Below are 14,007 nucleotides of genomic sequence, written 5' to 3' on the forward strand. Positions count from 1 at the left end.
CGGCACTAGATTTGATGGCCGAGTGCGGGCGCGGCCGGTAATGCACTCACTCTGTGTGTGCGGATTGCGGGAGAATAAAACGCAGGGATGCAAACAGCGCGCTTTTCGGCGCCTCACGCTTTTTTCACTTCAGTTTGGGTGACTTGGGTCTGAGACTGAGAGGGTCTTATTATAATTTCACAAAGTCATCTGAAGCCATTCCATAGCTTAATGTGAGGGACAGAAGTCTATTTACATCATTAAATTAAAGTTTACGGAAACTCGTAAGAAACTCGGAGAAAGTACAATAGAGAAAGATTGAGATGAATAACCATTTAAGCAATATCTGGTTAAATTTACAAAATGTAAGGTACAATTGTAGAAAATAGCAATTCTCCAAAGCTTGGGATATATGATATATACCGGTATTTTACCCTAGTTTGTCAGAATATTTTACTTCAGATCCATTTCATACACCAGTAGGCTAAATGGATTTTGCATTTAAACACATTTAGCTTTACAAAAGGTCTATCCATTTCAGCAATATAATTGACAAAAACGGTTACAAAGATTTGATAAATCAAAATAATTTAGAGTCAAAAACACATAACTCATCAGTTTATGCCATTATGTATACCAGATGCGTAATGTGCCTTGGTGCGGGCAGATGCAATTAATTTAGAATTCCGATAATAGTTAATATTTTCTAACGTTAGTGACTGATTGCGAATACAGCTTGACTGTGAGAGTTTGGACTTTTAAACTGATATCAGCAAGTAAAATAGCAGTGTATGAACTAAAGTAGAGAATAACTTCTGTTTTAGTAGTGTGGCATTGCAAGTAGAGGAAAGCAGGTGGCATTGTGAAAGACAACAATCTTTGCACAACTATAATACAGAAATAACGGTATAGGTACAATATCACATTTGTTTCAAAATATATCTCGATATGATAATATCGGTATATCGCCCAGCCTTAGTTGTGATAACTTGATTCGCACTGTAGCAGCTGAAAAAGTCTTGAAAATGTCCTGGAAAAGTCCTGGAAAATCATTTCAAGAAAAGAGTGGGAACCCTGGAGTGATCTGAGTGATCATCTTAAATGGAGAATTCTTCAGTGTCCTATTGAAGTCCCTCAGGTCCAAAATGGACTGACTGGATAGACTGCAAGATAGACTGCAAAATTGCTTGAATTGGCATTGTGTTATACAGGCTTCAATGTTCATCACTCCAGTGACGAGTTCTCATAGTGTCAGAAAGAAATAAAGCATTGATGTGACTGTAGAAAAAAATTGCTTTATTAAAATAGTAACTTCTCTGCAAACTTTTTAAATTATTTATTATTCGTAATTTTGTAGCTTGGCAAACTACTGGCCATAGCAGCTTCCCCAACACTGGCAACACACTGCTGTTTTTGAGTAATTTGTTTTGCAAGACCGCTCAGCATGTAATATAATATTGATGTCACACCACTAGACTTGTTTGATTTTGTTGATTTGTTTGTCGTCATGGTAATTCATTTGATTTCGTCATGGTGATCAGGTGTGTGTGTGTCATTATCTCCCCTATTTTAGTTCAGTTCAGTTTGTGTCTTCGTCATGTCTCGTCTATGTGTAGTTTGAATTATCTTGGAAATTAAAGCCTGTTAAACTTCTTCATCATCTTCGTGTTTTTTGTGTGTTTAGTCTCTCCCTCACAACACGTGACAATGATTGGTTTAACATCCCTCTTATAACAGCCTGTAATAATGAGGTAATGTGTGTGTTGTGTGTTGTAAGAGACTTCCTGACAGCAGAGGATAAGGAGTTGGTGTTCAGTGCTGATCATTTTCCTCTGTGGTACAAACGGGCTGCTGAACAGGTGCCTGGCACCTTTATCTACTCCCTTTCATTCAACAAAGGTGATTATACACAGAAAACAGGCAGTTTAAATAAAGCAGTAATCCAATCAGTCTGGACCTTTGCATTTATTTACTAAAGTTAGTTTATTGAAGCATTTCCAGTCAGCATCACACTTCTATATCAAAGTTCTTGAAATGTGCTGTCTTTCAGAATGTACCCCGGTAAATCGCTTAAACAGCTAGCCAAATGGCTGCATCTCTGAAAAATATATAAGTGTGTGGACAGACCTTTTCAGATAGACCTCCATCTCTTCTCCCTCATGCCAAGCATATTGCTCTGCATGATTAGTGGAGTAGTGATGTGTGAAATTGTATTAATTGAAAAGTTTTTGTCTGCAAGAAATAATGGATTATTTTTCTATTTATCTTAACTATACACAGTAAATAATGTAGTGTGTTAATGGAAATATATATATATATATATATATATGTGTGTGTGTGTGTGTTGTGTATATATATATTAATGGAAATCAGTTACTATTTTCACTGTCATTTTTACAGTGATAGTTCTGCAGTTTATTAAAATTAAATGGGAACTCGATCCACTTTTTTCTGAAAAAGTTCTGATTTTCACTCAAAAGGACTCCAAAAATAAAAAATAAGATTGGCGCTACAAACAATCCTTTTAAAATAATTCTCAGTAAAATAATCCAATGCTTGGTATTTTAAAGTGACTTTGGTATCTCAAGAATATCTGTGACCAGCTCTTTTCAGTCTGCTGTGTGGTGTTTTTTAACTTTAACGATATGGAAAAGACAGATTCTGCACTCTTGCGGTCTATTCTCCTTATTTAATGACACATCCCATAAATAACTGGCTGGAATACATTGGAGTGAATCTCTTGTTTTCTTTCCAAATCCTCATTCATGGCTCTTTTCCATTGTTTTCACACAGGTGTTTTAAAACATAATTTTCTCACCTTTTTCAATTTTAATCCATATCAGTAGTGTTTACTGAAATATTTCTAATGCAGGGAAATATATACTTGTTATCTGTCAAAAGGACAGTCAGCACCTTTGAAATATCGTCTCGGTTACGTATGTAACCCTAGTTCCCTGATAGGGAACGAGACGCTGCGTCAAACGCTGTGGGAACGCCCCTGCGTTGTGCGTCATGAAGCACGTATGGAATCAGCCCAATGGAGAGATGGAACGTCATAGGCGGGTGACGTCATCGACCAGGAAACTATAAAGCACCCCATAAACACAAGCGCAACAGCTTCTGATAGGCCTGAAGGAAGCGCTAGCGGGAATGCCGGGAGTATGGTGGAATGACGCAGCGTCTCGTTCCCTATCAGGGAACTATGGTTACATACGTAACCGAGACGTTCCCTTTCAAGGGAACTCGAGCTGCGTCAAACGCTGTGGGAACGCTAATACCCACGTCGCCATAGGACCAGGTGACCGCCATGTGAGAACTAGCGCACAGAGGACGAGAGCACCTGTGCCCCAGGGGTAGAACTTAAGTCTAGGTCGTAGAACTTAATGAAAGTATGCGGTGAAGACCATCCAGCTGCATCACAAACGTCACTGAGGGAAACTCCTGACAGTAAGGCTTTAGAAGCCGCCATACTCCTGGTAGAGTGGGCTCGTACAGCCAAAGGTGAAGGCTGACCAGCCGACTCATAGGCAAGTGAGATAGCCTCGGCCACCCACTTGCTCATTCTCTGTTTAGACGCGGGACACCCCTTCTTGGGTGGCCCAAAGCACACGAATAGTTGTTCTGACTTCCTCCACAGGGCAGTTCTGTGGACATAGGCGTCTAACGCCCTAACAGGGCAGAGTAAATTAAGTTTCTCCTGGTCAGACGACAGAAATGGAGGAGGATAAAAGGCCTGCAGAACTGTAGGTCTAACAACATTAGTAGGGACCTTGGGAACGTAACCTGGTCTAGGATGCAGAAAAGCCTTAACCATGCCAGGCGAAAATTCCAGGCACGAGGGTGAAACCGACAGAGCCTGCAAATCTCCGATTCTCTTTAGTGAGGACATAGCAAGAAGAAAGATAGTCTTAAACGTGAGAAACTTCTCAGGAACTTCTTCGATAGGTTCAAGAGGAGCTGGGGAAAGACCTTCTAATACGATGGCCAGATCCCAGGCCGGCACCCTCGTACGAACTGCTGGCCTCAGCATCAGAGTGCCACGAAGGAAACGAGTTATAAGCGGGTGTCTCCCAAGAGAAACTCCACCGAAAGGGACGTGGTAAGCAGCCAGTGCCGCCACATACACCTTTAGTGTGGAGGGGGATAGCCCTGTGGAGAAGCGCTCCTGCAGGAATTCCAGCACTGCACCCACTGGGCAGTTAACTGGGTCCTGCAGGTGCTCTCCACACCAAGAAGTGAAGAGTTTCCACTTCAAGGCATAAAGCTTCCTCGTGGATGAAGCTCTGGAGAGAAGAATGGTCTCAACAACCTCGGTTGAGAGACCAGGGTTCATGAGCTGGGCCCCCTCAGAGGCCAAGCCCACAATACTGGGCGGGGGTGAAATATCATGCCGCCCGCCTGAGAGAGTAGATCCCTCCTGACCGGGAGCTCCAAGGGAGAGCCGTCCAGGAGAGAAATCAGGTCCGCAAACCATACTCGGGCCGGCCAGAACGGGGCTACTAATAGTTGGCTGACCCCGTCCCGGCAAACCCTCTCCAGAACTCCAGGTAGCAGAGTAATCGGGGGAAAGGCGAACAGACGTGACCTCGGCCACGGCTGCACCATAGCGTCCAACCCCAGAGGGGCTGGATGGCTGATGGAAAACCACAGATGACAATGCGTGGTCTCCCTGGAAGCGAATAGGCCCACCTCGGCGCGACCGAAACTCAACCAAAGGAGCTCCACCACCTCGGGATGGAGTCTCCAATCCCCCGGCCTCGGCCCCTGTCTCGACAGGGAGTCTGCTACCACATTCAAATACCCAGGAAGATACATTGCTCTCAGAAATAGTAACCTCCCTTGGGACCACAGGAGGATCTGACGGGCCAACTTGTAAAGCCGGCGAAACCGCAGGCCCCCCTGATGATTTATATAAGAGACCACCGACGTGTTGTCTGACTGAACTAACACATGATGACCTCTCAGGTCTGCTAGGAAGTGTTTCAGAGCCTGAAACACCGCCAACATCTCTAGACAATTTATGAGCCGTGATAGATGATGGTCCTGCGACAGCCCTTGGGCTGGACGACCACTCGTGACCGCACCCCACCCTGTGAGGGAAGCATCCGTCGTTAGCGTTACGCAACGACAAAGAGCCCCCAACACAGGCCCTTTGAATAGGAACCAAGTTTCTTTCCACATGACCAGAGCACGAAGGCAGTGCCGCGTGACTTTGACCGTGCGGAGCGGATTTCCCCTCGGGGAGAATCCTTTGGTCCTGAGCCACCACTGTAGCGATCTCATGTACAACAGGCCGCAAGGTATAACGTCGGACGCTGCTGCCATCAGACCCGACAGTCTCTAAAACTGTTTTACAGTAAGTAGCTGGCCTAGCTTTACTTGTTTCACAGCTGAGAGAATCGAAACGATGCGGGTCGGAGCGAGTCGCGCCTGCATCGAAACCGAAACCCAAACGACACCCAGAAAATTGGTCTTCTGAGGAGATAATACACTTTTCTTTGCGTTCAGCCTCAACCCCAACTTCCTGATATGAACGAGAACGACATCTCAATGTCGAACCGCCATCTGCTCTGTCTGAGCTAAAATCAACCAATCGTTGATGTAATTGAGGACACGAACACCCTGAAGCCTCAGGGGCACTAGTGCTGCGTCCATGCATTTCGTGAAAGTGCGGGGAGATAAAGCTAGGCCAAACGGAAGAACCCTGTGCTGGTACACCTCGCCCCCGAAGGCGAATCTCAGGAACTTCCTGTGTTGTGGAAGGATGGAAATGTGGAAATACGCGTCCCTTAGATCTATCGTGACAGACCAGTCCTCGGATCTGATTTGTGACACGATCTGCTTGATAGAGAGCATCTTGAATTTTGGCTTCCCTACCGAGCGATTCAATAGGCACAGGTCTAAAATTGGACGCAACCCCCCATCCTATTTTGGAACGATGAAATATCGGCTGTAATAGCCTGACTCCACACTGGGAGGAGGAACCCGTTCTATAGCCTCCTTTTGAAGGAGTGCTTTCACCTCTTGTTCCATAACCAGAGCCTGCTCGGGGCCCACCACTGTAGGCAGAACCCCTCTGAATCTTGCTGGACGACACCTGAATTGGATAGCATAATCCCTTTCTATTGTCTGCAGGACCCAATGAGATATTTTTGGAAGGCTTTTCCACTCTGCCAGAAATTCTACTAAGGGTACCAGTCTCTCGAGACTGGCCTCTGGTGTAACTTGAGCAGCAAACGCAGCGCCCTGTAACGGCACACCGGCAGGGAACAACTGGTCTAACCGCTCTGAAATCGGGAAATCTTTCCCTCGGGAAATCGCTCGCTGGGACCGTCTGCGCCCCGGCATTAAGGCGGGGTTGGCAGAACGGGCCCCTGAGGGCACCGAGGAAGAATGGGCACCGTAGAAAGAGGTGAACACCTTTCTGCCTCGGTGGGGACCACCCTCAATGCCCTGCGCGCCGTGGCGCCAGGACTTCTTCTTAGCCGAAGCCTTCTTAGCTAATATAACTGTCCTCAGATCAGTTCTATTACTGGGAGATTTCAGCTGAGAGAGCCGCGGCTGAGCCCACTGTCCAGCAGGGGGAGCACGAGACGCGACACTCTGCTTCAGCGCCCTATATGATGAGCTCGCAGACGGCCGGGGCTGCTCCCGCGTTAGCAGCCCCAGGGACATGAATTTTTAAAGGGAGACATTTCTTAAAAGCTGTTGTTTGCTTTTCCTTCTCCTGGAATTTATCGATGACAGAATTTACAGCATCGCCAAATAAACCCAGGGGGGAGAGAGGAGTGTCTAAAAGGAAAGCTTTTTCTTTTCCTTTTATATTTGTCTGATTTAACCATAGATGTCTTTCTGCGGCCACCAGAGCTGCCATAGATCGACCCACTAGCTTGGCCGACTCTCTGGTTGCGCGCAGGGATAAATCAGCAGCCTGACGCAGTTCGCGAACCACGTCAGCACTGACCTCCTCACTCTCACTCACGTCCCTCAGCAGGTCAGCCTGGTATGCCTGCATAATAGACATAGCATGCAGACATGAGGCAGCCTGACCCGGCGCCGAATACGCTTTACCCACAAAAACCGAAATATTTCTAAGAGGCTTGGTGGGTAATGCCGGTGCCTTAACAGATGACGCAGCCTCGAGGGAGAGAAAACTCGCAAGCGTCTCATCCACGCGAGGCATAGCCGAATAACCATATGATTTTGCCCCCACAATATTAGAATATGTTGAAGTCTGGGGACTAAACACTCTATATGACAGCGTTTTTTTCCACGATTTCGACACCTCAGTGTGGAGATCGGGAAAAAACTGCAAGCACCGGCGTGGAGGTTGCACTCGTGACGGCAAAAATCTCTCATCTAATTTTGATTTAGAAACAGACTCCTGTCTAGTCACTGGCCATACAATGCTGAATTTTTCTACAGCTCTTGTTAATACCTCCACTAGCTCATCCCTTTCGGGAGTGTAAGGTGGCGAATCCTCCACATCTCCCTCATTTATAACTGGTGCCTCAGCCCGAGCGGAAGAAACCGCAGCGCGTGCTTCCGAACACGGGACTGAGGCACTGGATCTCACAGGTGAAGGGAGAGATAAGGTAGAGCCCGTCTCTAACCCTGCTGAGAGATCCATCTGCGATCCCCACGATACGCGTCGTCGCTCTGCCTCGGTAAGAGCGGGACCCGAACCGCGGGGAGCGCGCACCGAACCGTTCTCCTCGAAGAGCGCCCGGCGGGAGCGGAGCGTCCTTAATGGCAGACGCTCGCAATGCTCACAATCAGCTCCCTCGAGAGCTGACTGGGCATGCTGCACTCCCAAACAAACAACACAAAGAACGTGTGTATCCCCACTCGTAAAATAACGCGAGCAGGGTGGGACACACTTCCTAAACTGCTGTTCGTTCGCCATATCTCTCTTAATATATATATATATATAAATTGTTTGTGTGGTGCAGAGTATGTAAAGACAGACAATATTCACACAGGGACAGATTCACATATAGCGCGACTGAAGGCACAGAAAGCTGTTGCGCTTGTGTTTATGGGGTGCTTTATAGTTTCCTGGTCGATGACGTCACCCTTGAAAGGGAACCATCAATTTTCCAGATAATGATGGAACATTTTCAATTCATGCAATGTAAAAGTATGGTAAATAATATGGATATTACTACAGCAATATTTGACACGTCAGTAATATTGTGAGTAAATTCCCTTTCGAATTAGAACTTCACTGCTGCATCTGATATTGCCATCAATGTGACCGCTGTTTGAAGCATGTGTAACAAACACGCTAATTCATTGGCTGACAACAGTCCTTGACATCACAAGCAGATCGCCTGTGAGTATAATATGCCTGTAATACACGTCATCAGCTTTTTTGTCTTCAGGATCCACTTGTTTGTATGCATCTGTAAGATAAAAGCTGGGTGTGCTCATTGTGTTGCATTCGCGATAAGCTCTGTTAAGCTTGTTATAATATAGTGTTTGCATGCTGTATGTTCGGCTCTTGAGGGAACAGGAGGCACTCATGGCGATGTATTCAAGGTAGGTAAAAGGCTCTGCTATTACTTGATTCTCTCTTGATACCCTGTACTTTGTTTACCTCCCTCCCCAACTACTGTTGGGTTTTTAAGTAGGGATGTATGCTTCACTTTGGATGGGTGTTCTACTATAGGCCTGGTCCGACAATGCTAACAAGTAGAGAAAGTTTGCCTGCGGAGTGTCCCTCTCTTATCTGTCGCACACTGTGGTCTAGTGCTAAAAGAATAAGACGAAGCACTAGCTATGGCGGGTCTTAGGTAGACTGCCTTGACCCGAGGCCGGGTATGAGCTGCTCTCCCCCAGTTACATTAGAATCTTTAAGTAGACCCTAGGCTTTCCTGTGGCTTCCTTGGGGTTTAGAGCTATTGGCAAATTGCAGTCTGCTTTTCTCTTGTCTGGGACATATCTCCATTTTGGTTGGCCCTAAGGGTTGATGCAAGGAGAATGAAGTTATGGAAGGACAGACATATCCCCTTTATTTTGTTTACCTTGGGTTTTGAAGTTGGGATATAGCTCCCCTTTGGAAGGGCTCACTACTATGGCCCTGGCTGGATCATGCTAGCAAGAAAGCCTGCCGGCATCCCTCCTTGTTATCTGTCACATACTATGGTCTGGTGCAAAAAGCAAAGACGAAGCTCTGGCTATAGAAGGGCTTAGGTAGAATAGCTTTACTCAAGGTAGGAGTGAGCTGCTCTCCCCCAGTTGCATTGGGGTCTTAAAGTAGAGCCTAACCTCCCCTGCGGTTCCTTTGGGGTTTTTAGTAGAGGTCTTCACGGGTCCAAAAATTCATGCCCGAACCGGAAGAGACCCGTAATGTGCTACACCGAACCGACCCGGACCCGTCTATTATTTCAAAAGTTGGACCCGGACCCGTGCAGATCCGAGAAATGCCGTAGCCGTCGTCTCACTTCCTTGTAACGTTACCTGACTGACTGTGATGCATTACAATCCACTGACAAGAAAGTTCTATCCATGTTATTTCTCTCGTTATTCCAAGCTTAATCCACTCATTATTTCAGCTTTAAAAGTCCATTTGATGTCACAGTGATGGATGAATAATGCAACTTTGCACATGTACATTCTGACTCGAGTTAACTCGCATAATAAGTTTAACTGTTTGCCCTTTTGAACTATAATAACGATTGCTCGTTCAGTGCCATGGCCGCTGACGTTATTTATTTGCTATCATATCTGTGCTCTGCATTGAGTCTGAATCTGACCACCAAAACTTTAAGATTAAACAAGACGGTTCATTTATATTATTATAAAAATGGGAGAAAATGTAAAGCGCGGTTTGGCGGAAGCTCTGGTTGCCATAGAATCATGACACGCGCTTGAGACTGCACATGCGCGCTAGCTGGATGGATCAACCTAAAATATGTTTTTTAACGCAATTTGAGCGTCTTAGAAAACATTTAGGTGACAGTTCACCTCAGATTTTGTTGCTGATTTTAATATTATCAATGTATTACACATATTAAACAGACCCAGGACCCGAAGTAATAGATTCGGACCCGACCCGGACCCGGCTGATCATTTAAAATATAGACCCGAACCCGTACGGGTCCCGGGTCGGGTCCCGGGTCGACGGGTCTCGGGTGCACTGTGAAGACCTCTAGTTTTTAGAGCCTGGGTGACGAGAGTTACTGGACAAGCTGCATATATGTCCTGCTCTTGTTTGCCTTATTTTCATGACTAAGAGCAAAGATGTAGACTCCCCCTTGGAGGAGCGGCAACACCAGGTGTTTTAGAGGTTTTTTGCACCTTGGATGCTCTTAAGGACACCCATTAGGGTTGAGTAGGGTGAGCTGAAGTATGGTCTGCCGTTTGTATCCCCTCTTTAGTTTACATTCATCCCCAACTACTGTTGGTTCTTGAAGTAGGGTTTTATGCTCCCCTTTGGTTGAGTACAGTGTAAGGTCTCTCTAATATGATATGGTTAAAAACACCTGACAAGTTCTTGTTACTAGAGCACTCTAACTTGGATGAGTGAATGGAGTCTTTTTTTGGATCCTGGAAAGTACCTTTGTTCAAGCAGGGCGAGAGCACTCAACCCTAATTGCTCTAGTCAACTCAAGTTTTTAATTGATTCATTTCCGTTGTAAAAATCATTAGTTATTAACTTATTGCCGCTTACATTAAACCTTTTTTTAGAAAACTTTTAATGCACTCTGGCTGTTCATTTACACAACAGCGGGGTTTTGGTGACCTGAGAACTTAAAAAAAAAGTGCAAGTTTTTGAAACAAGTTGTGTTGTGAAACAGGTTCACATCTGTGAAAACGGTGACGGCATGCACATGCATATTACGCGTTTAGTCTATAGGTATAAGCGTTTGAATGCGTACTGTATGTGCGTGGGTGCGTAGTCTTTCAATTCAAAGTGACTTGCCAATTACTTTTCTGGCATGCATAATACAGCGTTTCTAGTTGTTTCCACGAACGTTTTCATCTGTACAGAGGAGAAAACTTTTGTCATGAAAAAAACTTTTGTCGTGTCGATGAGGCCTTCGCAGGGCATAGTCTAGTTGGCACGGCCTCTGCTGACACTTCAGGGAGGCGTTGTGGTCATGTCTAGGTGCAGGTCCACCATCTGATCCAGATCCGGCCCGGATCTGTCACAGTGTTGGGTTTGTGTTCCCCGGTGTCCACTAGAGGTCCTCCTTCTCCACGGTGTCATTCACTTTGAAACATTCCCCACAATCCTTGTCTGCGCTCATCACTGTTCATTCGAGGTGGCACTTCTCCAGATTGCGACCTCCCCCCCCACGGTGGCTGGGGAAGAGGCCCGGAACCCCATACTGCTGGAACTATTCGTGACGGAGTCGTTCTGTCACGGTACACACACACACAAACAGGTAAGTTCCAAAAGCAGTAATTTATTAAAGGTAATCCGTACTCACAATGGTTCAGGCAGGGGGTCAAAGTCCATAATATCAATCCAAGAAGACCGAAACAGAAACAGGCAGACTACAAGGTGGTATGACGAATAACAACGATTCCTTAACAAACACTAAACAGGCAGGGTATATATACACACAGAACATGACAATCATGATGGGGAACAGCTGAGTACAATGAACAGTGATGAGCGCAGACAAGGATTGTGGGGAATGTAGTTCCAAAGTGAATGACACCGTGGAGAAAGAGGACCTCTAGTGGACACCGGGGAACACAAACCCACCACTGTGACCGGATCGGCTGAGTAAGGTAAACCTCAGGATAAGCAGAGAGACTAATGGCCCTTTTCAACTGCATGGTCCGGCTCGGTACGGCTCGCTTCGGCTTGGTTTTCGCTTTAAATGGTATCACCTCTGTTGAGGTTCCAAGCGTGCCGTACCGTTACTAAAATGTGATATGAAAACACTACAGATCACTGATTGGTTTTTCAGCAACTATAACGATCAGTCTATAATCCCACCCACTTGGAAGCGGTACTAAACTGCAGTGGAAAAGCAAACCGGGCCAAAGCAAGCCGAGCTGTACCGAACCGTACCATGTAGTGGAAAAGCGCCATAATATTAGCATAGATGACATTCTACTTATGATGTAACCAGTGCGTCAGGTGTTATAGGAAGTGTTCCCAGTTCCGACTGACCTAATTTATGCAGCCTAATAATCATTTTGCATGATTTGAATTAGAAGTTGATAATGTGCTGTGTGTATGCCAGGTTAAAGAGATGTGTTTTTAGTCTAGATTTAAACTGACAGACTGTGTCCCGGGAGACTGTTCCAGAGTTTAGGTGAGCCTCTCCTGACTTATTGCATGTCCTGCACAAGCTGAACGTTATTTTAGAGCGCATCATCTTCAATGCCGTGACGTGCAACCACTCGTGGAAGAAGAACACCGTCATGTTTACAACTGAGACAATGAGCGTAAACTTGCACAACGTTCTTGAATGAATAATTTATTCATTAACATTAACACCGATCTATTATTGTAGAGACATCGACTTTCATTTTCACACTAAACTTGACGCGGAACTAAACGAAACTGTGATTGGTTGCGTCACATGTCAGTCCTTGGCTGATATTTTTTATTCTTAAATACATGTAAGTGAATGTGTTTTGTCATTTAAGAAACCTTTATAATTATCATAATTCATGTTACTTGATCTAGCCTATAACAGTGGGCACCGTGTTAGTACACATCCCACAGTTCAGATTCAGATTGCTATCCTGTTATACACATCAGTGTGTATTTTACAAACTATACATGTTTTTTTTTTTTTTTTTTTGCTTTTATGTGTATTTAAATGTCTGAAACGTAAAATAAACCTTATGTGGTTGAAAACACTGAGTAGTTGTGATATTTGACAGGGCTGAGAGCGTCGGTCTCTGGCTCAGCGTCAGCCAACTCGCGAACGCAGATGTGAATTTAGAAGTTGATGATCACGCGAACTGAGCGGTCTAATCACACTGGTGTGAACGATCGTACACGTCAAAGGGTTACGTGAGACCGTCAGTCCCTCAGCATGGCGTATCGGGTATAGCGACGATATCAGATGCAGCTGTGAAGTCCCGCTTCGAAAGAGAACGTGTAGCACACGATGTATGTAACACGGTTCCCTGAAAATTACAATGCCTATGTCTTGCCAGCACATCTCCATCAGACAAGAGTTGATGACATGTATTACAGGAGCCCTTTTATACTCAAGTGTTCGGGTTAGGGTTAGGGTGTGTTCTGCTTGTGTCATATGGACTGTTGTCAGACGATGAGTCGTCATGTTTGCTACACATGCTTCAGACACCGTTGATGCCGTTCCCCTTAGCATCGTGTTCCTCTTCTCAGGGAACTGAGTTGCATTAATAACCTAGATGTTTCCTTTTGATGTTCACACACACGCGATACAATTTCTGTCTTAGTAAAGGCAGAATTTTAAAATGACCTTATTAACCTGTTAGCCAGCAACCTCACTTCTGAAAAATCCCCAGAAAGGGCATACCCAAACTGAACCCGATACAGTTCATGAACCCTGTGCACTAAAAGCACAAGTATGGTCTCATTTGAGAGCTGACACTTGGCAGTTTATTGAAAATTTAGAATTAATTATAGTCATAATGAAATACATTGCTATAAATAGCTTCAAAGTTTTGTAAAGTTATTAGAAATGTATTTTTATGAAATATCTATTGTATCAATCTAGAAATACTCTGCTGCTAAAGCCACATGTCTGACCATGTTATATTAAATCTGAAGATGTATTTTATGTCAAATACTTACATTTGATCAATTACTTCAATCAATTGAATACTGTGGACTATTGAAATTGTATCAACATCAACAAACGCCATCTTTACACTGCAGAGGTGAAAACAGAAGCTGCATCTGCATGTTTATTTACACACACTGATTCACGCTTCTCAAAGGGATCACATTTATTTACACAACAATAGCATGGAGTAACTATAAACTAAAAAAATACAGGCAATATGCAATATTATGACAAAAATAACATTGATGATTTTTGCTCTTGATATTATAATAATGAT

At 44.7% G+C, this 14,007-nt stretch overlaps 1 protein-coding gene across 2 annotated transcripts in view; it reads left to right on the plus strand.

Moving 5' to 3' along the window:
• The window catches only part of cacna2d3a (calcium channel, voltage-dependent, alpha 2/delta subunit 3a), a 230,712-nt gene that overhangs the window by 157,791 nt on the left and 58,914 nt on the right, over positions 1-14,007 (plus strand). For both annotated transcript variants that reach the window (XM_077217632.1, XM_077217633.1), the window contains one exon: positions 1,757-1,878. In XM_077217632.1, coding sequence (XP_077073747.1) covers positions 1,757-1,878 — 122 coding nt within the window. The remainder of the gene's footprint in view (positions 1-1,756; positions 1,879-14,007) is intronic.

This window comes from Siphateles boraxobius, unplaced genomic scaffold, assembly GCF_051911475.1.
Source record: "Siphateles boraxobius isolate OS27281-9 unplaced genomic scaffold, OSU_SipBor_1 75, whole genome shotgun sequence".
Classification (NCBI taxonomy): domain Eukaryota; kingdom Metazoa; phylum Chordata; class Actinopteri; order Cypriniformes; family Leuciscidae; genus Siphateles; species Siphateles boraxobius.